The 22372-nt window shown below is 43.3% G+C and overlaps 1 protein-coding gene across 3 annotated transcripts; it reads right to left on the bottom strand.

Annotated features, from left to right (window-relative positions):
- Window positions 1–552: 552 nt before the first annotated feature.
- On the bottom strand, window positions 553–22256 carry sytl2b (synaptotagmin-like 2b). 3 transcript variants are annotated; one of them, XM_021588038.2, is made up of 19 exons: window positions 21392–22256; window positions 17951–18201; window positions 15023–15177; window positions 12739–12856; window positions 11438–11504; window positions 11170–11272; window positions 9741–10670; window positions 6592–9594; window positions 5537–5650; window positions 5351–5401; window positions 5025–5119; window positions 4806–4922; window positions 4341–4510; window positions 2687–2789; window positions 2405–2566; window positions 1942–2020; window positions 1636–1744; window positions 1193–1398; window positions 553–1052 (listed from the first exon to the last, which is right to left on the bottom strand). In XM_021588038.2, exons 2-19 carry the CDS (start codon window positions 18049–18051, stop codon window positions 904–906), a joined length of 5832 nt encoding a protein of 1943 aa, XP_021443713.2. In that variant the 5' UTR covers window positions 18052–18201; window positions 21392–22256; the 3' UTR covers window positions 553–903. The 3 variants fall into 3 exon arrangements, with proteins under 3 accessions (XP_021443713.2, XP_021443712.2, XP_036821312.1); XM_021588037.2 differs by lacking the exon at window positions 21392–22256 and adding an exon at window positions 21121–21354; XM_036965417.1 differs by lacking the exons at window positions 4806–4922; window positions 21392–22256 and adding an exon at window positions 21121–21355.
- Between the last annotated feature and the right edge of the window lie 116 nt (window positions 22257–22372).

Here is a 22372-nt window from a genome sequence, read left to right on the forward strand (position 1 = left end):
ACCTGTTCCTTGTACACTCTGGGAGCCAGACATGAGGCTGAGGTCCTTTGAGACAGTGAAGACGGACCGTCAGCTGCACTGCAGTGACACGCTGGCACAGCTCTGTACCTCCCTCTGCTTCTCCAGTGTCATGGAGTTCATGAGCAACCAGCCGTCTCACTGACCACTTCTGTCATCATATATGTGTGTGTGTGTAATGAAACAAAAAATATAGCTTTTTTATGTCTACCAAAAAGATCCCATTCCAGAATGTTACCAACAGTCACAGGTTCCCAAACCCACCATTTCCTGACCATGTATGGTAAAATAATAGTGCCTGCTGTCGGTGTGTCTGTCCACCAGGTGGGGCTGGTTATCCAGAGTGCTCAGTGCTTTCTGCCCGAAGTGATCTGGCACATCAAGTACAAAGTCACATGTGAGGGCCATTATACAGGCAGCGATGTTTGAAGAGATGGGTACAGAGTAGACTGTTCATCAACGTCACACACAGACCACGGATCTACTAAAACTCTTCACTTCTTCTGGACACTAATCAAAACTTTGAATACTCATCATTGCACATTCTTTAATTGTGGTTAATGTTAGGATGAACATTCATGTCATGGAAAATTGTCATATCAAATATAAATAATGGAGTGAGTAAACTTGTTGTGATTGAGAATTAAACACAGAAAATAAGTGTGTTTTGACTGATAATAATCATATTTGGGTTGTATGATTATCATTAATATAACATTTGATCAACTTGTTCAGCAGATTTTTACAAAAGCTTCTTCATTCCTATATATTTCAATATAAAATGTCTGATTATTCTAGATTACACATCACATGTACAGTATATAACATAAAACGCAACAACGTTATTTGAACTGTGGCAGGTTGAAGACTTTCTCTCAGTCGTTCTCATTTCAGCACAGTCTTTGCTGTGGTTAGCATTCTTAGTGGCAGTACATCCTCCACCCATTCATTTGGAGAGGTCATCATTCGTTCCCATAGAGCTACCTCGTCAGCATTCGAGTCCATCCAATTCACCAACGCCCCATAACTTCTGCCTGTAGGGTGAGATGGAGAGAACCTAGGCTTAGCCAATGAAGTCAATTGAATAAAATGAATGTACAGAACCTGTGTTTCTGTGGAGAAATCTAGAATATAAAATAAAATCATATAATAGAATAGAATAGTCCATTAGTACCTGTGCCAGGCCCCAGTCTTAGACCCCCTAGGAGGTTACTGGCCAGCTTGTCACGGTCCCACACAGTCAGCTCCACGCAGGCCTCCTTCAGGTCCTCCTGTCTGAAGCCATCGTACACCATGGTGTGGTTAAACACCGGCTCCACCGTCCTCCTCAGCACCCGAGTTTTCTGTCGACTCTTTCTGCTCGTGTCCGGGAGCACAAAGCTACAGAGGAGTCAGGCAGTCTCACAAGTCAGGCAATTGTTTCAGAAATATTACATATACCTACAACTATCACGAGCAAAGTAAATGTGAAAGGCTGGAAATTGGGGCTAATTGATATGTCTAATGATAGGCCTCCACATTTTCTGTTCTCCCCAGATGCTGTAGTTGTCCTTGATCATATTGAGCAATTCATACATTTCAAATGTTGATATTATTTATGGCATGTGCTGTACGTACCACTTGACATATGGGTTGATGGTGGCCCCTCTGATGAGGGGAAGGTTCTTGCAGTCTTTCATCCAAATATGAACCTCACCTTTGTTAGAGGGGGGATCCTTTCCTGGGCCTAGTGGTTATAATCAAGCATGATTCAGTGAACTTGTGTACACTGTATCTTTCTGTTGCACAAAATTGATATTTGACTGTATGGTAACTAGTTACCGAAAGCAACACATTTTCTTCATAAAATATACCTTTTCTATTTAATAAATTGCTTATAGACACTGGTGATGGTTAAGACATGTCAGGCGTGCAGACTCTTACTGTGGGAGACTTGAGGCAGGAAGCGTATGGCCAGTTTCATCTCCCCTCTGTAATCTGAAGGCTGCAGACTGGAGGTGGGCTGAGGAGACCAGGCAGAGACCGCCAGCACAGAGAGTACAGTGAGAACACCCTAATTTACTAAATAGCACCACCACCTTACTGGACACACTCCAAACTACACTCACACTTCCACAACCCACTGTGTATAGCATGTCATGTCACACAATTCTATTTTATTTTATTTAACCTTTATTTAATTAGGCAAGTCAGTTAAGAACAAATTATTATTTACAATGACGGCCAACAATGCTAACATGCACAGCATGTCATGTCACACAATGCTAACAGGCACAGCCATTTAAATAAATAGCAAAAGCATAGAGATGGATTTCAGTCTTGGATGAATGTTTTGGCACAGTACTGAGACCATTACACAGACAAAGCAGGTGTGATGTTGTCTCACCCTGGATTTCAGAGCTAAGTAGTTCATCTGGGTGTGGTCAAAGTCCCATTTGGACAGGTCCACATCCACCTCACCCAGAAAACTGTTCCTGCCAAAGGTGTCGTGGTGCCAGACAGAGAGAATAAGGGTCTGAGTTCGGAGGTGCTCCATACGAAGCCGATACTGACAAAGGAACAGGAAATACTTTTTGTTAAAAGCACTTTATGTCAGACCTGATGTACATGTAATGATACATTTCTCTATTCAACTTAAATTATATATAGTTTTTAGAAACTCTCGTACTCTGAGGAGCTCGTTGAAAATGGGGTTGAGAGTCTTCTTCTTCACAGACGTTTTCCTCTTCCCTATGTTGGCTTTGTCAGGTACCAAGTAACTTTTAACATACCTACAACAAGAAACACAAGACTCATACACACAAAGCACCATGTATTTCAGCAGTGTCCAATCAATCATGGAGGAGTAAATAAGAAAGCAAGGCTATATAAACTCAGCAAAAAAATAAACGCCCTCTCACTGTCAACGGAGTTTATTTTCAGCAAACTTAACATGTGTAAATATTTGTATGAGCATAACAAGATTCAACAACTGAGACATAAACTGAACAAGTTCCACAGACATGTGACTAACGGAAATTGAATAATGTGTCCCTGAACAAAGGGGGGGTCAAAATAAAAAGTAACAGTCAGTATTTGGTGTGGCCACCAGCTGTATTAAGTACTGCAGTGCATCTCCTCCTAATGGACTGCACCAGATTTGCCAGTTCTTGCTATGAGATGTTACCCCACTCTTCCACCAAGGCACCTGCAAGTCCCCAGTCATTTCTGGGGGGAATGGCCCTAGTCCTCACCCTCCGATCCAACAGGTCCCAGACGTGCTCAATGGGATTGAGATCCGGGCTCTTCGCTGGCCATGGCAGAACACATTCCTGTCTTGCAGGAAATCACCACAGAATCAGCAGTATGGCTGGTGGCACTGTCATGCTGGAGGGTAATGTCAGGATGAGCCTGCAGGAAGGGTACCACATGAGGGAGGAGGATGTCTTCCCCGTAACGCACAGCATTGAGATTGCTTGCAATGACAACAAGCTCAGTCTGATGATGCTGTGACCCTCCACCTCCAAATCGATCCCGCTCCAGAGTATAGGCCTCTGTGTAACGCTCATTCCTTCGACGATAAATGCAAATCCGACCATCACCCTCGGTGAGACAAAACTGTGACTCGTCAGTGAAGAGCACTTTTTTGCCAGTCCTGTCTGGTCCAGCGACGGTGGGTTTGTGCCCATAGGCGACGTTGTTGCCGGTGATGTCTGGTGAGGACCTACCTTACAGGCATACAACCCCTCCATCCAGCCTCTCTCAGCCTATTACGGACAGTCTGAGCACTGATGGAGGGATTGTGCGTTCCTGGTGTAACTTGGGCAGTTGTTGTTGCCATCCTGTACCTGTCCCACAGGTATGATGTTCAGATGTACCAATCCTGTGCAGGTGTTGTTTCACGTGGTCTGCCACTGCGACTGTAGCTCTGTCTTAGGCGTCTCACATTACGGACATTGCAATTTATTGCCCTGGCCACATTTGCAGTCCTCATGCCTCCTTGCAGCATGCCTAAGGCACGTTCACGCAAATGGGCAGGGACCCTGGGCATCTTTCTTTTGGTATTTTTCAGAATCAGTTGAAAGGCCTCTTTAGTGTCCTAAGTTTTCATAACTGTGACCTTAATTGCCTACCATCTGTAAGCTGTTAGTGTCTTAACGACCGTTCCACAGGTGCATGTTCATTAATTGTTTATGGTTCATTGAACAAGCATGGGAAACAGTGTTTAAACCCTTTACAATGAAGATCTGTGAAATTAATTTGATTTTTACGAATTATCTTTGAAAGACAGGGTCCTGAAAACAGGGGAAGGGGCCTCGTATAATAGTTGCCACTGTACTCACGGGTCAGAGCGGCCCCTCTTAGGGTCGACGGCGGCCAGGTCTCGGCATTGAGCCACGAAGATGTGTAACTCCCTGAGCTTCTGAACGTAGTTGATGGAGAACTGGATGTTCCCCTGCACCTCCACACCTCCATAGTCCCCACTGTACATGGTCATCACACTGCCACTCAGCTAACATACATACACACACACACACACACACACACACACACACAGTTAAAACCTTCTAAACAGTTTACATAAAACCTTAGCATTTCAGGCAGTTCTCATTAAAATCATGATGTGAAAAACTATAAAATGTGTGGTTAATGGGACAATTAAGAGATTTAATAAGACTGTTGATATTGTATAATCATGATAGTTGCCAATAAAAAATGCCAGCTAAGTTTGGTTAGGCAGAACATGTGCGTGCTTTGAATGTGAACAGTGGTTGCGTGTTAGCAGAGCATGCGTGAAGTGAACATACAGAGGACACAGATGCCATGCCAGAGGAGCTGCTGAGGTTAGTCATAGATCTGCCTGTCTTCTGCCTGCCTCCATGGTAACTGTCTTCAGAGGCGGAGTCAGTTTCTCTGCAATCACTCTAGAATACAGACACCATCGCTAGAATGCCCAGTGCACATACAGACATACAGTGTTCTTTGACCTAAAGAGCTCGCATGGAATAAAGATGTTGTGGCTTTACCTCGTTCTGCAGGAACGAGGGAACAGACTTGCTCATCTTCTTCAAATGTTCAGGGTCAGAGTAGAGGGATGAGGAGGGAGAGGGGATGGTGGATGCTGAGGGAGGACAGAACAGAGAGAAGGATGAGAGGCTAAAGGTTCCATAATACTCTCATAACCTTATTACAGATCACTTACTGTAGCTATTGAATTACCCAGCAATGCTAGCATTCTACAACACAGAATAAAAAGCCTGTATTCTATATTATATTTGGTATAAACTGTCTAACCCAATATCGACCCAAAGGCTAATTACATTTCCAAGAAAGGTATAAAACAATTCTTAACCATCACTGCTTTGCCTGAGGACATCAAGGGGAGCCAGTCTTCTTTCTTGTCCTGTTGGGAATTATGTAAAACATAGACAACATTACATTTTCATCCCAACATGCACTAATTCTGGTATATGGGCCAACCTGACAGCACCACTATAATGCTGGTATAGTGGTTGAGGAGACAAGGGACATTTCTCACGTGGTGGCATGGATGCTGTGATATCCTCAAGACTTTTGGCCAGATTTTGTGAGCGGGCCTGAGCTCTTTTCAATGCCTTCTGTATAGGGTCTTGATCCTCATCATTATTTTCACCTAAAACATCAGACATTAGAGAAATAGTTGCTCATACTGTACATGTAGATGCCTTCAACAAAGACCACACATAGACATGTTAAAAAAACATTACATGTGGCCTCTTTACACTGATCATTTACAAGGAGCATATAAAACATTAAGAGCACCTTCCTAATATTGAGTTGCAACCCCTCCTGCCCCCTCCCCCCTTTTACCATCCGAACAGCCTCAATTTGTTGGGGCATGGACTCTACGAAAGTGCCATTCACCCTCCGAATGGCACACAAACACAATTCATGTCAAAATTGTCCCACGGCTTAAACATCCTTCTTTATCCTGCCTCGTCACCTTCATCTACACTGATTGAAGTGGATTTAACAAGTGACATCAATAAGGGATCATAGATTTCAACTGGATTCACCTGGTCAGTCTATGTCATGGAAAGACCAAGTGTTCATAATGTTTTGTACACTCAGTGTATGTAGTCTGTTGTTTACAGATAGCCAAAGTGTCTCTAGAGTTAAGTTGGAAGAGAGAAATATGTTTGAAGTTGTAGAAAATATTTTTTTTACTGGCTATATTATATCATTACTCATAAAAGTAAACTCCGGAATGTATCCTGGAGAGGAATGCCTAACTCAAACAAAGCTAAACTTGGCTACTTAGTTGCTGGCTCTATCAGAGCACTATGTGGTGTCAATAAAGTTACAAAAGAGTATCGTCCAACCCACAAATGAAACACAGGCAGCTGATTCACTGCACACACTCTATTTACAATGAAACAGACAGGACACTGCATCCTGGATGCTGCCTGATCTAGAAAAACATCTATCAGAAGATTACTCCACAGGGAACCCAGATAAACAAATAACTATTATATGTTTTCATGATATATCACAGGTCACATAACACTTGTACTAAAACAACAGGGCGCTACCGTATTGATCATCAAAACTTACGGTTTGAACTGGTCCTGGAGTTGGACCAAGTTTCAGACGCGCTACTCGATGCTATTTCAGATGCACTTAATGATGACTCCCGTCCAGTGTCAGTGCTGCCCTGGTTTGACCAGAGGGCCAGGGGCCGCTGGGTTATCTTGCTGCTCCTCCTACTGTAGCGCTCCTCTGAGTCCACTAGGGTGCTGGATCTGACAAGCCCACCACTCAGGTCAAGTTCAGCCCCAGGCGGGCCTGCTGCCGGGGCCAGAGCAGTGTGGACGCTGGTCTCTGAAAACTCCAGGTAATAGGGGTAGTCTTTGGGAACAAAGACCCGAGTGCGAGGGGTCAGAGATTCAGACTCGTCCAATGATTTTGAGGACCTCCTTGGACCAGGAGGAGCGTGCTTGTCACCACTCTGTCGTATACTCTTGGGCTGGACATGACTAATATCCAGTGTCTTTTTAGGGTACAACATAGAAGTTTGGGCCTGTTCCTCATTCATGTCTAATGTGTACATACTGGTGGCGCGCCGAAGGGAACTTGCACGTCCACTTCCACTTGAGTTTCCAAAACTGTCTTTTCTAGCTTTATGAGACCGAGATTCCTTTCCTGAGGTGCTTTGGGGCTTCGGGGCCTTTTTATCTTTGGTGAAGTCCCGTTCTGAGTCCCTTGTTACCTGGGGGACACCAGGGGCTCTTTGCTGCTCTGACTCTATGGTGATTTGAGGTGGGAAGTTGGGTTTAGTGTCAATCATAGCTCCTGATCCCACCTCAACTGATCTAGACTTTGACTGGTGCTCTTTAGTGTCAATCATAGCTCCTGAACCCAGTCCAATCGATTTAGACCTTGACTGGTGCTCTCTGTCTTTGTTCCCCCTGACAAAAGATGGCAGGGGAGATGGAGAAGATGGTGAAGAAGGTGAAGATGTTTTCTTGAGCTGGCTCTCATCCAAAGGTAGTGTAGCACTGACCTTTTGTGGCTGGCTGGGGGCAGATTCAGGGTCAACACATTGCTTTAACTCCAGTATTGAGTTCTGGGCATCCATTGGCTCCTTATTTTTGGGGCTTTTGAGTTCGTCAGAAGAGATCGGCCCTCTGTTATTCGAAGTGGCCTCACCCCAGAAGTTGCAGAGATTCTTAAACTGTGAGCGTTTTGCTCCGAGGCTTGGGGACGACTTCTCCAGTCTCTGATCCATCGTGAAGACTGTGAAATTCTGTATTTTTCTGTCAGAGGAAAGGTTGGAATCCCCTTCATGGTCGCCGTCAGATTCATTGCAGATTGACCTCAGGTCAAACTCAGACTTGGTGTACCTTTTATTCAGCTTTTCTATGGCCGATGGAATTTGAGTCACGCTGGCGTCCCCTGCTTCTTTTGATTTACCCGTGTAAAATATAGGCCTGTTCTTCTCCTGCTCCCAGAAGGACTTGAGCTGCTTTATACGGTCTGCTTTGCTGTCCTGTTGAGGGGGAACCTGTTTCAGGGTGTGTGGGCTATTTCCTTGATCTTTAATGGTGTGGTCTTGTTTTTTAGTGGACACACTTGACTGTACATTGACATTGCTTTGCTGAGTTTTGGGGGAAAACTGTTCACTTTCTTTTCCAGCCTTGTGTCTAAACTTCTCAGAGTCTAGGCTGTTTGTAGGCTGGGAGAGTAGTTCAGGCAGTGGGCTGGGACTGGGCTTGGACCCGGCCCTGGATGGCATTTCAGGTTGGGGTTTTGGTATGGCAGGTGAGAGCGTCACAGGCTGGGGGTTGACTGTGGGCTGGATGAGCAATTCAGGCTGAGGACTGAGTGTTGATGGGGAGAATCTCTGATGTTCTGGGCTGAGTCTGGACTGGGACAGCGTGTCAGGCTGAGGATGGAGTCTACTTAGATAGAGTATTTCTGCCTGTGAGCTTCTTCTGTCTACTGTCATTGGGGATCTTCTGAGATCTTCTTCTGTTAAAGTCAAATTGTCCTCCTCACTTTGAGCCCCATGAATGTAGCTATCATCCCAGGTTGGCAGTGTACGTATCTCTATAGAGGGAGCAATAACAACACTATTTTGGGGTCTGTATACCTCCTGTTTGTAAGGGCTAACACTCGGCTGAACACTTCTCATATCTCGACTAGCAGTGCTTTGTTGAGTATCTAGGTTTAACTGTTCATCTCCTTTTTCATCCCTGAGATTCTTCCTCAAAGACCCCTCCACACCGTTTGACTCTGGGACAGAAATAGTTCTATGAGACTTCTCTGCTAGTGCTCTCTCTTTCTCTTTCTCCATTGGTTTCTGTCTTTTGTCAATGATTGATCTACTGATGAGTATCTTGGGCCCAGTGTTGCCCTTCTCCCAGAAGGACTTCAGGTGGGTCATTTTGGGTGGTTGATTTTCATCTTGGACCTCTTTCTGTTTGACTTCTTGTGTTGTGACCTGTGGTCCAACAGCCTTGGCTGGAGGGCCACTGACCTTCTTCACATTCTCTTGCCTATCTATCACATCCTCTTCTCTATCTAACATCACTTGCTTGATCTCCTTCCAATATGCTGCTCTCAGCCCCTCAGACTTGAGCTGGTATGATCTTAATGTATTCAAAGGTGACTGGTCCGTAGGTTGATCCATAGAGGATTCCGACTGAGAGCCATCCTTTACCTCTGGTGTTAAACACACTGACACTCCTCCTCCAATACTTTGCATATCCAGGCTGGGGTCAACATGTAGGAGCTTTCTCTTCCCCTCAGGAGCTTTCCTCTCCGTCTGCTGAGACCTGCTCTCAAAGGTAGGCCGGTCATCTGTATCTGTTTTCACAGAGCTAATCACGTCTTCCTCCATGTCTGGTTGATCGCTCTCAGTCTTCAGCCAGTCGTTGCTGTCTGTGCTGCGGCTGAACCACTCTAAGACTTTAGAAATGGAGTCGCCCTGCTCCGCTGTGGGCTGGGGACTACGAGGGGCTGATTTAGAGGCAGGTTTGTGGTTTACTGTTTTTTTATGAACATGCTTATCAGGCTTATCCCCAGAGTTATGGAGATCAGGATGTTTCCATTGATCTGAAGAAAAAAAAAAAGATTAGACATTTCAACAGTATAACAATACCCTTGGGCCAAGAACTTTAATGAATTTGAATTCATCTTCACACTGGTTTTAAATTGTAGTGTGGGCTCCATGAATTTTCACTTTCTGTCTTTGGACTTACCCACAGTGGTTGGAGGCAGACTAGGGTCCTCCTGTCTGATTGAGGTGTCCACATTGCAGGTTCTTATCACCTCCTTGTCCTGCATCTCAATGAGTTGAAAGGCTGCATACTGTGAAGGCTGGTGGTGAGTAGGGGCTGTTAGTTCTGAGCTCGGAGAGAGTGGTATGGACAGAGGTTTTGAAAATGGACCATCAGACCTCTCTCTGCCCTGAGGAGGACCCTCACTGACAAACTCTCTCTGGATGAGACCATCGCTACCTTCACTCTTCTGATGACCTGTGTAGGATGTATCTGTGTGTCTGTCATTATCAGAGTGTGTGGCTGGTCTAAGGTTCAACAGCCTGAGAGGCTTTGGCTCACTCAAGGGCCTCAATGGAACTTTGGAACTCTCAGTTTCCCTAAGATGAGAGGGGGTTCTCACTAGGTGTCTGACAAGTGAGTTATCTGAGGGCTCTGCTCTCCTCTCTCTTTCATGGGCCTCTTTCGCTCTCTCAAAATCAGTATTGGCGAAGACTAGGGTTAAAGGCTTCAGTGGCTTGTGGGAGTGGTGACTCAAAGTGTTCGGTTGTTGACTGGAGGGAGATACTGGAGTAACATTGTTCTGTAACTCAGAGATGGGAGTTGGATACATTTTCTGTGACTGAACGTCCAAAGCCCCCTGGCTAGACTGGTTTGAGCCACAGCTGTAGCCATGTTGGAGACTTCCCTGAGAGGCAGGGGCGATGACCTTTGACCCAGCTGGATGACCCTGCAGCCCAGGAATGGAGATATCACTGCCCGTGAGAGAGCTCTGCGAGTGCCGGGAGAGGATGGTTATTTTCTTGGGCACAGGCCTGAATCCTAGAGAGGACCCCTCGGAGGTGGCAGAGCCTGCTGAGTTGTGACTGGTGGAGTCTGCTGTCATGAGAATGATCAGGGGAGATAAGGGCTCTGTGTGTGTGAGAACACAATGGTGGAACATGAGGAGATGTGATACTGTGATAAATTATTTCCATGTCAGAGGCCTGGTTGGCATCAGTATCACCTTACTCCAGATGTATGATCTTAATTTTACCTATATTGCCACATCAAAAATAATCCAGCAGCAACAGGATTTGAACGTTTAGTCCATAATGTTGCTTGGTCATGATTATGCTATTAACTAGCTAAAAGTAGGCTAAATGAAAACTGCAATACTGTTAATATAGCCATCTGTTTTTTGTGAATTTATGCAAAATTACGAAGCTCATCTGCAGTGCAGGAACATTCTCAGCAAAAAAATTATGATCAAATTAAGATCCTACATCTGTAAAGCACTATTGTGAACCGGGCCAAAAATTGTTCTCACACTATCCTGAAAGATCATGTTATTCAATTTGACTCAACCTCCTATTCTTCAATGTACCATAATGCTTGATTGTGTAAAAAGGTATATGCACTGCACTCTAACCTGCTTCAGATGCTTTCTCTGTCTCTTGATTTCCATTGGACTGTTTTTCTGTCTTCTCTACCTCTAGAATAAGGGATGCTCGATTGAAAGGATTGTGCCTTGGCTGGAATGAGAAGAGAAGAAAATATATATTTCACAATACTCTAAAAGTCATACTGTGATATGATGATTGGAACAACAGAAAAAAATCTGAACAGCATGAAAATACTTTGTTTGTTTATTCTGTTCATGCTTCACATATATTCTCTGCAAATGAAATCTCACCTACCCTTCCCGGGGACTGCACAACTGAATTCATTCTCTCTTTCTCTGCATCTGATACATTGAGGCTTTTGCTGCAAAGGAGACAGAATGATCACTATCAGAATATAATAGGAATTGGGGTTTATACTATAGATGAGTAGCCCTCAGAGCACCAGGATAAAACATTTTTTTAAAGTTTTTAATTAACTTTTATTTAAGTAGGCAAGTCAGTTAAGAACAAATTATTATTTACAATGACAGCCTACCCCAGCCAAACCCTCTCCTAACCCGGACAGCGCTGGGCCAATTGTGCGCCGCCCTATGGGACTCCCGATTACGTCCGGTTGTGATACAGCCCGGTATCAAACCAGGGTCTGTAGTGACGGCTCTAGCACTGTGATGCAGTACCTTAGACCGCTGTGCCACTCGGGAGCCCAGATACACTGTACTGGATGTCAAATCAGATGGACATTGGAGACCACTGTTACACTGTGGCCTTGTAAGGAAAGGGCTTAGTATCTGCACTTCCTCATTCAATTCCTGAGCACCTCTGTGACCGGCTGTTCAGTGAACAAGCCTCCTGCATAACTGATGCCTGCTCACATGTGATTCATTGTGACATCAAAGGGAGGCAGAGCTGTGGAAGAGTCGACTCACCTAGAGATCTGGCTGCTGCCCACTGGGAGTCAGGGAGGTCAACACAGCCCATATGACCTCATGCACAGCATGCCAAACACACCAAGCTTCACTACAAGACTTATAGAAAGCTTCACTTTGTATTTACTTTAGGAAGTGATGTAAGTTATAATACAAGTGACTGGGCAGAGAATAATACAGGCACGTTACCTGTACATTAACAGCCACACATAAAGTTACAGGCCTCTCTAGTTGAATTACTTGCTTCTCAAAATAATAACTTTTCGTAGCATTCCCATACTGACTGACTCCTAGCCTCGTGAGACCACATCCTGTAAATATAACAGAGCAGATAGATTCCATGTAAGCGTGAGCACCACCTATGTTGACTCAAATTGAGATTGAGTCACACCTAAGACACACACACGTGCATCCCTGCGCGTGCACACGCGCGCACACACACACACACACACACACACACACACACACACACACACACACACACACCACAGGACTCACTCTGTGCAGGCAAGCGCTATGATTGATCACTCATGCTGAACTACTATACTGACCTAGCCTCAAGGCATGGTTCTGAGACTGGGTAGAGTAATGGGGTACAGCAGAGAGAGGGATGGGTTAGGACGGAGGATGGAGGGGTGGGACGAGGAGTGCAGTGGAGCAGTGGATCACCTGTTCTTCTGGGGCTGTGTTGGCTGTGTTGGTGCCTCCAGGAGCCTGGCAGGTTTTGGAGGGGGGGTGATGTCTGAGACTTTACCGCTGACTGCTCTGGGTCTGGAAAGAAACCCATCTGCAGGACAGACAGACATACAGATAAAGACTGACAGACAGGGAATACAGTAAGTGCTTACAGTATACTCTCTATAAACTCAATAACCCTGCTGATGATCTGAACATACCGTACAAACCCGATAGCATAAACTTGACATATTAATACAACATTCAGCACTTTTTAATTTATTTTTATTTCACCTTTATTTAACCAAGTAGGCTAGTTGAGAACAAGTTCTCATTTGCAACTGCCACCTAGCCAAGATAATGCGTAGCAATTCGACACATACAACAACACAGAGTTACACATGCAATAAACAAAACATACAGTCAATAATACAGTAGAACAAAAGAAAACAAAAAGTCTATATACAGTGAGTGCAAATGAGGTAAGTTAAGGAAATAAATAGGCCATGGTGGCGAAGTAATTACAATATAGCAATTAAACACTGGAATGGTAGATGGGCAGAAGATGAATGTGCAGGTAGAGATACTGGGGTGCAAAGGAGCAAAATAAATAAATACATTCCAGTATGGGGATGAGGTAGGTAGATAGATGGGCTGTTTACAGATAGGCTATGTACAGCTGTATGCTCCGACAGCTGGTGCTTAAAGCTAGTGAGGGAGATGTGAGTCTCCAGCTTCAGAGATTTTTGCAATTCGTTCCAGTCATGGGCAGCAGAGAACTGGAAGGAAAGACAACCAAAGGAGGAATTGGCTTTGGGGGTGACCAGTGAGATATACCTGCTAGAGCGCGTGCTACGAGTGGGTGCTGCTATGGTGACCAGTGAGCTGAGATAAGGCGGGGCTTTACCTAGCAGAGACTTGTAGATAACCTGTAGCCAGTGGGTTTGGCGACGAGTATGAAGCGAGGGCCAACCAACGAGAGCGTACAGGTCGCAATGGTGGGTAGTGTATGGGGCTTTGGTGACAAAACGGATGGCACTGTGATAGACTGCTTCCAGTTTGTTGAGTAGAGTGTTGGAGGCTATTTTATAGATGACATCACCGAAGTCGATGATCGGTAGGATGGTCAGTTTTACGAGGGTATGTTTAGCAGCATGAGTGAAGGATGCTTTGTTGCGATATAGGATGCAGATTCTAGATTTAATTTTGGATTGGAGATGCTTAATGTGACTCTGGAAGGAGAGTTTACAGTCTAACCAGACACCCAGGTATTTGTAGTTGTCCACGTATTCTAAGTCAGAGCCGTCCAGAGTAGTGATGCTGCACGGGCAAGCAGGTGCGGGCAGCGATCGATTGAAAAGCATGCATTTAGTTTTACTTGCGTTTAAGAGCAGTTGGAGGCCACGGAAGGAGAGTTGTATGGCATTGAAGCTCATCTGGAGGTTAGTTAACACAGTGTCCAAGGAGGGGCCAGAAGTATACAGAATGGTGTCGTCTGCGTAGAGGTGGATCAGAGAATCACCAGCAGCAAGAGCAACATCATTGATGTATACAGAAAAGAGAGTCGGCCCGAGAATTGAACCCTGTGGCACACCCATAGAGACTGTCAGAGGTCCAGACAACAGGCCCTCCGATTTGACACACTGAACTCTATCAGAGAAGTAGTTGGTAAACCAGGCGAGGCAATCTAAAGTATATAAATATCTCCCTTTAAGCATCAGCTGTCAGAGCAGCTTACCAATCACTGTACCTGTACACAGCTAGTCTGTAAATAGTACACCTCATCCCCATATTATTACTTACCCTCTTGCACCCCAGTATCTCTACTTGCACATCATCATCTGCACATATATCACTCCAGTATTAATGCTCAATTGTAATTATTTCACCTCTATAGCCTATTTATTGCCTACCACCCTACTCTTCTACATTTGTATACACTGTACATAGATCTTTCTATTTTTATTTTATTTTGGGTTATTGACTGTACGTTTGTTTATGTGTAACTCTGTGTTGTTGTTTTTCTTGTACTGCTTTGCTTTATCTTGGCCAGGTCACAGTTGTAAATGAGAACTTATCAACTGGCCTACCTGGTAAAAAAAAATATATATATATAATAATTACATAAAAAAAATATATATATATATATGTTTTACTCTGATGTATGGCTTTTTCATTATACTGCAGTATGTTTGAACTGCACACATACTTATCTTGCATGAGAATGACTTACTGTATGCAGCGCTCAATTAGTGTTTGAACAGTGTTTTTGACCCACCTAAAGAACCTGCTTTCCTCTGCTTCATGGAGGCCAGGATTACTTCGGAGCCATGAATCTTTTCCCGGTGTCTCAGAGACTTGGCCTCGTAAAACCACTCCCCTGTCAGGTACTTGAGCCTGCTGTTCACTGGGGCACTGGTTTTCTGCAGCTGCCTGATGGGAAAAACACACCCAGGTACATCACAGTATACAGGGTACGGTACAGTTACCCATTAAACACATTACATAAGCACAAAAGGTGGAACACAGTTCAGTCAAGGATGTGATTCTGAATAATTACCTTTAGGTAATGCCATTGATTTATTCTGGTTGAGAGACACACTATAGGCTAAACGTTGACGGGAAAGGTACATTTACCACCACATGAGTTAACAATCTAACCCAATGGAACACAATGCAGCGCTTGTGCTAAATAGTTCACATTCTTTTTGAGGAGAAAACACTTATTTAAGGGACTCTGCTGTCCTAGCTTCAGGAGGAAGCTGGTCCCACCATTGGGGTGCCAGGACAGAGAAGAGTTTGACTGGGATGAGTGAGAGCTGCCATCCTGTAGGGGTGGAGAATTCTGGATAAGTTGCAGGGGTTTGATGGCACAAGTGGGGAGCCCAGTCAACCTCGAGTTACAGTAGTCCAGACGGGAAATTACAAGTGCCAGGATTAGGACCTGCGCCACTTCCTGTGGGAGGTAAGGTCGTACTCTACGGACGTTGTAGAGCATGAACCTTCTACCAACTCGACTCCTCTGATGTCAAAAACTACAACCGGTATCTCTTCTTTGGGGTGGCAGGTAGCCTAGTGGTTAGAGCTGACAAGGTACAAATTTGTTGTTCTGCCCCTGAACAAGGCAGTTAACCCACTGCTCCTAGGTTGTCATTGTAAATAAGAATTTGTTCTTAACTGACTTGCCTAGTTAAATAAAATAAAAAACCTGCAGGAGTGAGTCACTGCTTTGATGTTTGCAGAGAACAACAGGGTGTTGTCCAGGGTCACACCAAGGTTCTTTGCACTCTGGGAGGGGGACACCGTGGAGCTGTCAACTGTGATAGAGAGGTCTTTGAGCGGGAGGAGGAAGAGCTCGAGGTGGTTGGCTGACATCCAAGCTGAGATATCTGCCAGGCTCGCAGAGATGCATGTAGCCACCTGGGTGTCAGAATGGGGAGAGGAAAAAAGTAGTTGTGTCATCCGCATAGTAAAGATAGGAGAGACCTTGTGAGGATATGATGGAGCCGAGTGACTTGGTGTAGATAGAGAAGAGGGCCTAGAACTGAGCCCTGGGGGAAACTAGTAGTGAGAGATACGTGGTGTAGACAAAGATCCTCTCCATGTCACCTGGTAGGAGTGGCTGCCAGGTAGGATGAAATACAAAAGTGTGCAGAGCCTGAGATGCCCATCCTTGAGAGGAGGATCTGATTGTTTATGTTGTTGAAGGCAGCGGATAGATCTAGGGGGATGAGAACAGAGGAGAGAGAGTCAGATTTCGCAGAGCGGACAGCCTACGTGACACAGAGAAGACTAGTCTGGTTGAGTGACCCGTCTTGAAGCCTGACTGGTTAGAGTAAAGAAGATCGTTCTGAGTGAGATAGCGAGAGTTGGTCAGAGACAGCACGGTCAAGTGTTTTGGAAAGAAAAGAAAGAAGTGATACCAGTTGTAGTTTTTGACATCAGAGTCGTCGAGTGTTGGTTTCTTGAGGAGGGGGAACGACTTGGGACATTTTGATGTCAGAGTGGATGCAGCCAGTGGTCAAGGGTGAGTTGATGAGGGAAGTGAGAAGTTCTCCAGAGATGGGGTCGAGGAGGCAGGTGGCAGGGCAGCCGGACCTCAATACTCACAGCATTTCATCTTGAGAGAGAGGGGAGAAAGAGTTCAAGGCGTAGGGTAGTTCTGTGGGAGTGAGACTAGTGGACTCAATAGGCTGAATGAATGAGGAGCTTCTTTTCAAAGTGATTGACAAAGTAGTCCACAGAAAGGGAGGAGGGAGTGTGTGGCGGATTAAGAAGAGAGGGTGGGTGGAAAAGAGAAGGTAAACAACCCTGGTCATGTGAAAGAGGGGTAGCACATTAATACATACGATTGGTGTTAATCCTTTTACACTAAGGCCATGGCTGAACACAGACAAGTCGACCATACAGAGTCAGTCTCCAGTCTTCTACTGTTAGAAATAGACTTGTCTAGCCAACTCCATTATAGAATCAAAATGAATAGGCCTTTGTTTCTCAACTTTTTTCTCACTGTGGAACTGCTTTGACAAGAAGGCTTAAGACTAAGCTAATTTAAGATCCAGTTGTCCTTAGTTGGCACGTCTGAATGTGTAATGACATGACAAGAAATTCTAAGACTGTCTGAGTATACATCAACATGACGTTGTTTATGTAGTGGATGTGCCTCAGGATTCCATGGTTAAACGCAGTGAGGTGTATATATGTGTTCTACCTCTGTGGGTATCTATTTCAGACCATTGAGCCTGCATTTTTCTCTCCCACGTGGTTCTGTAAAGTTGAATCGGAGGGTCAATCTAATTGCTTATCTCACATTGAGGCCTCTCTGTGGTGGAGGCTGTGTCCATATCTGGCTGAGTTGTTATTATATTACAGACAAACGAACATCACTTCACCAGCCTTTTAACCTCTCCCACACAGGTGGGGGGAGGTTGACAGAGAAACCACTCTCCTCATAGAATGAAAGGGAACGAATAGGCACTAAAAAATACAACAATATTGAATACATTACATTATCTAAAACAATATAGCATATTTACATGCAATACACAAAGCATGTATTTGATTACATAACTATAATTTTAGCTAGAGGGTGGAGAGGCTAAGTGGGGCAACACAAATGTTTTATCAAAATATGTGGGAACTAGGAAATACACAAATGACACAGTCGTGGTTCAGAGCTGTGAGAATAGGGCTATCACAAACTCACTTGATCCTCTCCTCCTCTGCTTTCTTCAGCTCTTCATCTCTCTTCAGCACAGTCATGATCATCGACTGTTCCTCCTCCGTCAGATGGCTCAGGTCTATCATGGTGACTCAGGTTCTCTCTCGCCAGGGCTGATGTGGAAAGGGCTTGGAGTTGGGCCCTGAGGCCTGTTGAGGCAGTCCGTGATGGGATGTGATGGGCAGCGTCTGTCTCTAAGCTCGGAGCTCCAGAGGCATCGCTCAGGTAGCTGGCACCTGCAGAGTTGATAAGAATATTCAAGGTGTGAGCTCCTGGAGGCTTTGTTTTCATCATCCCATAATTCACACATTGCTCATCATAGTAAAACAGTGCCTCTAAGCAACAACAGACACATGACCAAAGGCTTGAGTATGTGATCATAGCATGGCCTTGCTCTTGGGGAAAACATTTCCAAGCAGGTGCTTTTGAACTGATGCTACATTACAGCATAGTATATTTTGTCCTTAGGTAAGGTTGATAAAACTGTTCATGTCAAGGTTAGGCTCTATATGGAGAATGTTGACTGTAAATGAACAGTGAACAGTGAATCATGCTGGATCAAACACTAATTCAGTAAATCATGTTGGATCAAACACTAATTCAGTAAATAATGCTGGATCAAACACTAATTCAGTAAATCATGCTGGATCAAACACTAATTCAGTAAATCATGCTGGATCAAACACTAATTCGGTAAATCATGCTGGAACAAACACTAATTCAGTAAATCGTGCTGGATCAAACACTAATTCAGTAAATCGTGCTGGATCAAACACTAATTCAGTAAATCATGTTGGATCAAGCACTAATTCGTTAAATCATGCTGGATCAAACACTAATTCGGTAAATCATGCTGGATCAAACATTAATTTGGTAAACCATGCTGGAACAAACACTAATTCAGTAAATCGTGCTGGATCAAACACTAATTCAGTAAATCATGCTGGATCAAACACTAATTCAGTAAATCATGCTGGATCAAACACTAATTCGGTAAATCATGCTGAATCAAACACTAATTCAGTAAATCATGCTGGATCAAACATGAATTCAGTAAATCATGTTGGATCAAACACTAATTCAGTAAATCATGCTGGATCAAACACTAATTCGGTAAATCGTGCTGGATCAAACACTAATTCAGTAAATCATGCTGGATCAAATAGTAATTCAGTAAATCATGCTGGATCAAACACTAATTCAGTAAATCATGCTGGATCAAACACTAATTTGGTAAATCGTGCTGGATCAAACACTAATTCAGTAAATCATGTTGGATCAAACACTAATTCGGTAAATCATGCTGGATCAAACATTAATTCAGTAAATCATGCTGGAACAAACACTAATTCAGTAAATCGTGTTGGATCAAACACTAATTCAGTAAATCATGCTGGATGAAACACTAATTCGGTAAATCATGCTGGATCAAACACTAATTCGGTAAATCATATTTTTTTATTTAACCTTTATTTAAATAGGCAAGTCAGTTAATAAGAACAAATTCTTATTTACAATGACAGCCTACACTGGCCAAAACTGGACGACGCTGGGCCAATTGTGCACCACCCTACGGGACTCCCAATCATGGCCGGTTGTGATACAGCCTGGATTCGAACCAGGATGTCTGTAGTGACGCCTCTAGCACTGAGATGCAGTGCCTTAGACCGCTGTGCCACTTGGGAGCAGAAAATCATGTTGGATCAAACATTCTAATTCATTAAATCATGCTAGATAAAACCTCATTAATTTAAGTTGATGTGATTTGTCTCTGAGGTCACATGGACTAAGTGTACTCTGTATTATTTTATCTCAACTACAAAATACTCTGATGATGCAGTCAGTGGGTGGAGAGTTTAATTACTGTGCTTTAGATGTTTCTGAACACCGGGGTGATCAACGCCTTGTTAAATAAATTGCGTACAGTGAGTGAAATAAGGTAGTAATCATGATTTACAGTCATTGAGAAACAAAAGAGTAAGTTGAGTTGACAGTCTGCTGAAATCAGCATGAATATAATTTGCCATACCTATGCTGGGTGTAATGAAGCCCCAAATAGATTAGGACATATTCCTTTGTAAACCATCTGACGAATAGGCTGCGTTCACACAGGCAGCCCAATTCTGATATTTTTTCCATTAATTGGTCTTCTGACCAAGCACATCAGATCTTTTCACATCAGATCTTTTTCAGAGCTGATCTGATTAGTCAAAAGTCAAATTATTGAAAACATTATCAGAATTGGGCTGCCTGTGTAAACACAGCCACAGAATTCCATGCTGAAAACCCTAATTCAAACATTTATTTTTTCCTTCTCAATTAAATTCTGTTGACTTACCTTAGTTTAGATGGGTTGCCTACTTTACTTAAATCAATCAATAAAAATCTCTATAAGATTAGGGTCAACTCTGATATAAATTATGAATAATTTGTCCTCCATTATCAACTGTTAACATATTGTAGTGTCCACTGCCTTAATACAAACCCAGCAACCTTGTGAAGACTTCTGAGTGAAAATGACTTATAAATATTGGGCAAACAGCTAAAAAGCTTACAGCTAAACATTTGTCAGATAAAAAGATACATGAGTATGGAAGCCTCATATGTGTGCTACCTGGGTTCTGTCCTGTCTCATGGATTTCGACATTGATGTTAGCTATTCACATTATAGTTAAATGTAAAACATTTCATAAATTTCATATTGTGGGTGTGAACTGTCAGTAAATCAAAGAGATAGGCTTTAAAACATTTTTTTTTATAGTAGCCTACAATAGTAGCAGAGAACAGTCGATAACCTATAAAATGGAAATGTTTTGTGCAATGTTATGTTTTTGCCTGCTTAATCCGTCTCATAACTAAATTAGTGTAATTGGATAATTAAATTGCATAGACTCATGTCTTCTTCTCAGAAAGAGAAGCCCTAAAGCTGCAGTATCGTAGTCCTCTTTAAAATAAGTTTACATTTGTTGTATGTAGGAAAACAATAAGATCAGCTTCGGAAAGAAAAATAACATTTTATTTATATATTTTAATTGGCACCGGCACATGATGCTGGCTTGAAAAACACCATCCTAAAAAGTAGCCCACATGAAGAATAAGAATTAATACACAGGCCTCTGAAGTCTAAATTCCTTGTATGATAATTTCTTACTAACCTTAGGATATGAGGCAGCTCGTAATCATTTTCGTTCACAAGTGTTGCCTTCAGGACAGTGGGTATAGACAGCGATTAAAATGTCTGTGTTATGTCAATAACTTGAGTTTTATTGTTTCCCAAAAGTCATTGTGGGTAAGGCTTCACAGCGCCTTCATGTTCTTCCTCATCAGACGTTAAAATCTGAAGAACAATAGATTGATATCTTACTTTGTAACTTTTTGGAGAGACAAATATAGGCCAAACAAAAAAATGTAAATAAAATGTTTTACCTTGTTTTGGAAACTACCTCTGTCTGTAGAGAAATTCGGACATCCACTGGAGGTAGGTGGGTCAGACTCAGGGAGGTGTGTGCTTCCCTCAAACGGGTTTAGTGCCCATTATGACTAGTGGTCACTGTTCAATGCCAGCAGTCAATATTGATAGCAGCCTATACTGTAGAAACGTTAAGTGTAAGAAGAGCAAACACCATTGAAAATAAAGTTGTCCAATAAAAATTGTGTTGTTGAATTTTCATACGGGAATCTTAAACATATGCTAATGTAATCGTATTACACTGCGCCAATGGAAATATGTACAATTGTGTAAAAGGAACACGAACAAGGTGCTAATTTATTATCCGTGTCATGTGGCATAGTCCCTGCCAGTTGTGAAATTCTTAACCTCAAGATCCAACCCACAAAGTAAAGATGATTGTTGAGATTATGGCAGTGAGTCTGTTTGTCAAGGAGGAGTGTAAACCGGAGGCTTGATGGAGCACAGGTGTTTCAACACGCTGCCCTGGACAAATGCAAAAGTGAATGTTGATAAGTAAAACACTGTAAATAGACTCCAAGTGATTGCATACATTCTGTTGGAGTAAACTACCTTTCATCCAAATGCAGTATACAGGTATACAGTAAACTAGAATAACCACAATAGGTCTGTTTTATAGAAATTGGACACTGGGTGGCAGTCTTGTTCAGATAAAGTATACAAGGAAAGCTGCAAATAATTTTAGTGGAGGCTGAGGACATAAAATATTAAAATACAGAAGGCAAAAAGTCATCCAGAAGCTAAGAGAATCCACATATACTACATGACCAAAAGTATGTGGACACATGCTTGTCAACCATCTCATTCCAAAATCATGGACATTAATATGGAGTTGGTCCCCCTTTGCTGCTATAACAGCCTGCACTCTTCTGAGAAGGCTTTCCACTAGATGTTGGAACGTTGTTGTGGGGACTTGCTTCCATTCAGCCACAAGGGCA

Source organism: Oncorhynchus mykiss, chromosome 27 (genome assembly GCF_013265735.2).
Source record: "Oncorhynchus mykiss isolate Arlee chromosome 27, USDA_OmykA_1.1, whole genome shotgun sequence".
Lineage (NCBI taxonomy): Eukaryota > Metazoa > Chordata > Actinopteri > Salmoniformes > Salmonidae > Oncorhynchus > Oncorhynchus mykiss.

What these genes read in the sequence shown, in the direction of transcription:
- sytl2b (XM_021588038.2), bottom strand. Translation starts at nt 18,051, where the DNA reads ATGATAGACCTGAGCCATCTGACGGAGGAGGAACAGTCGATGATCATG. An exon ending in CCTCGTTCCTGCAGAACGAG is followed by an intron (nt 4,923 to 5,024) that starts GTAAAGCCACAA and finishes TCTGTATTCTAG; the next exon opens with AGTGATTGCAGAGAAACTGA. An exon ending in AAGACTGGGGCCTGGCACAG is followed by an intron (nt 1,053 to 1,192) that starts GTACTAATGGAC and finishes CTCACCCTACAG; the next exon opens with GCAGAAGTTATGGGGCGTTG.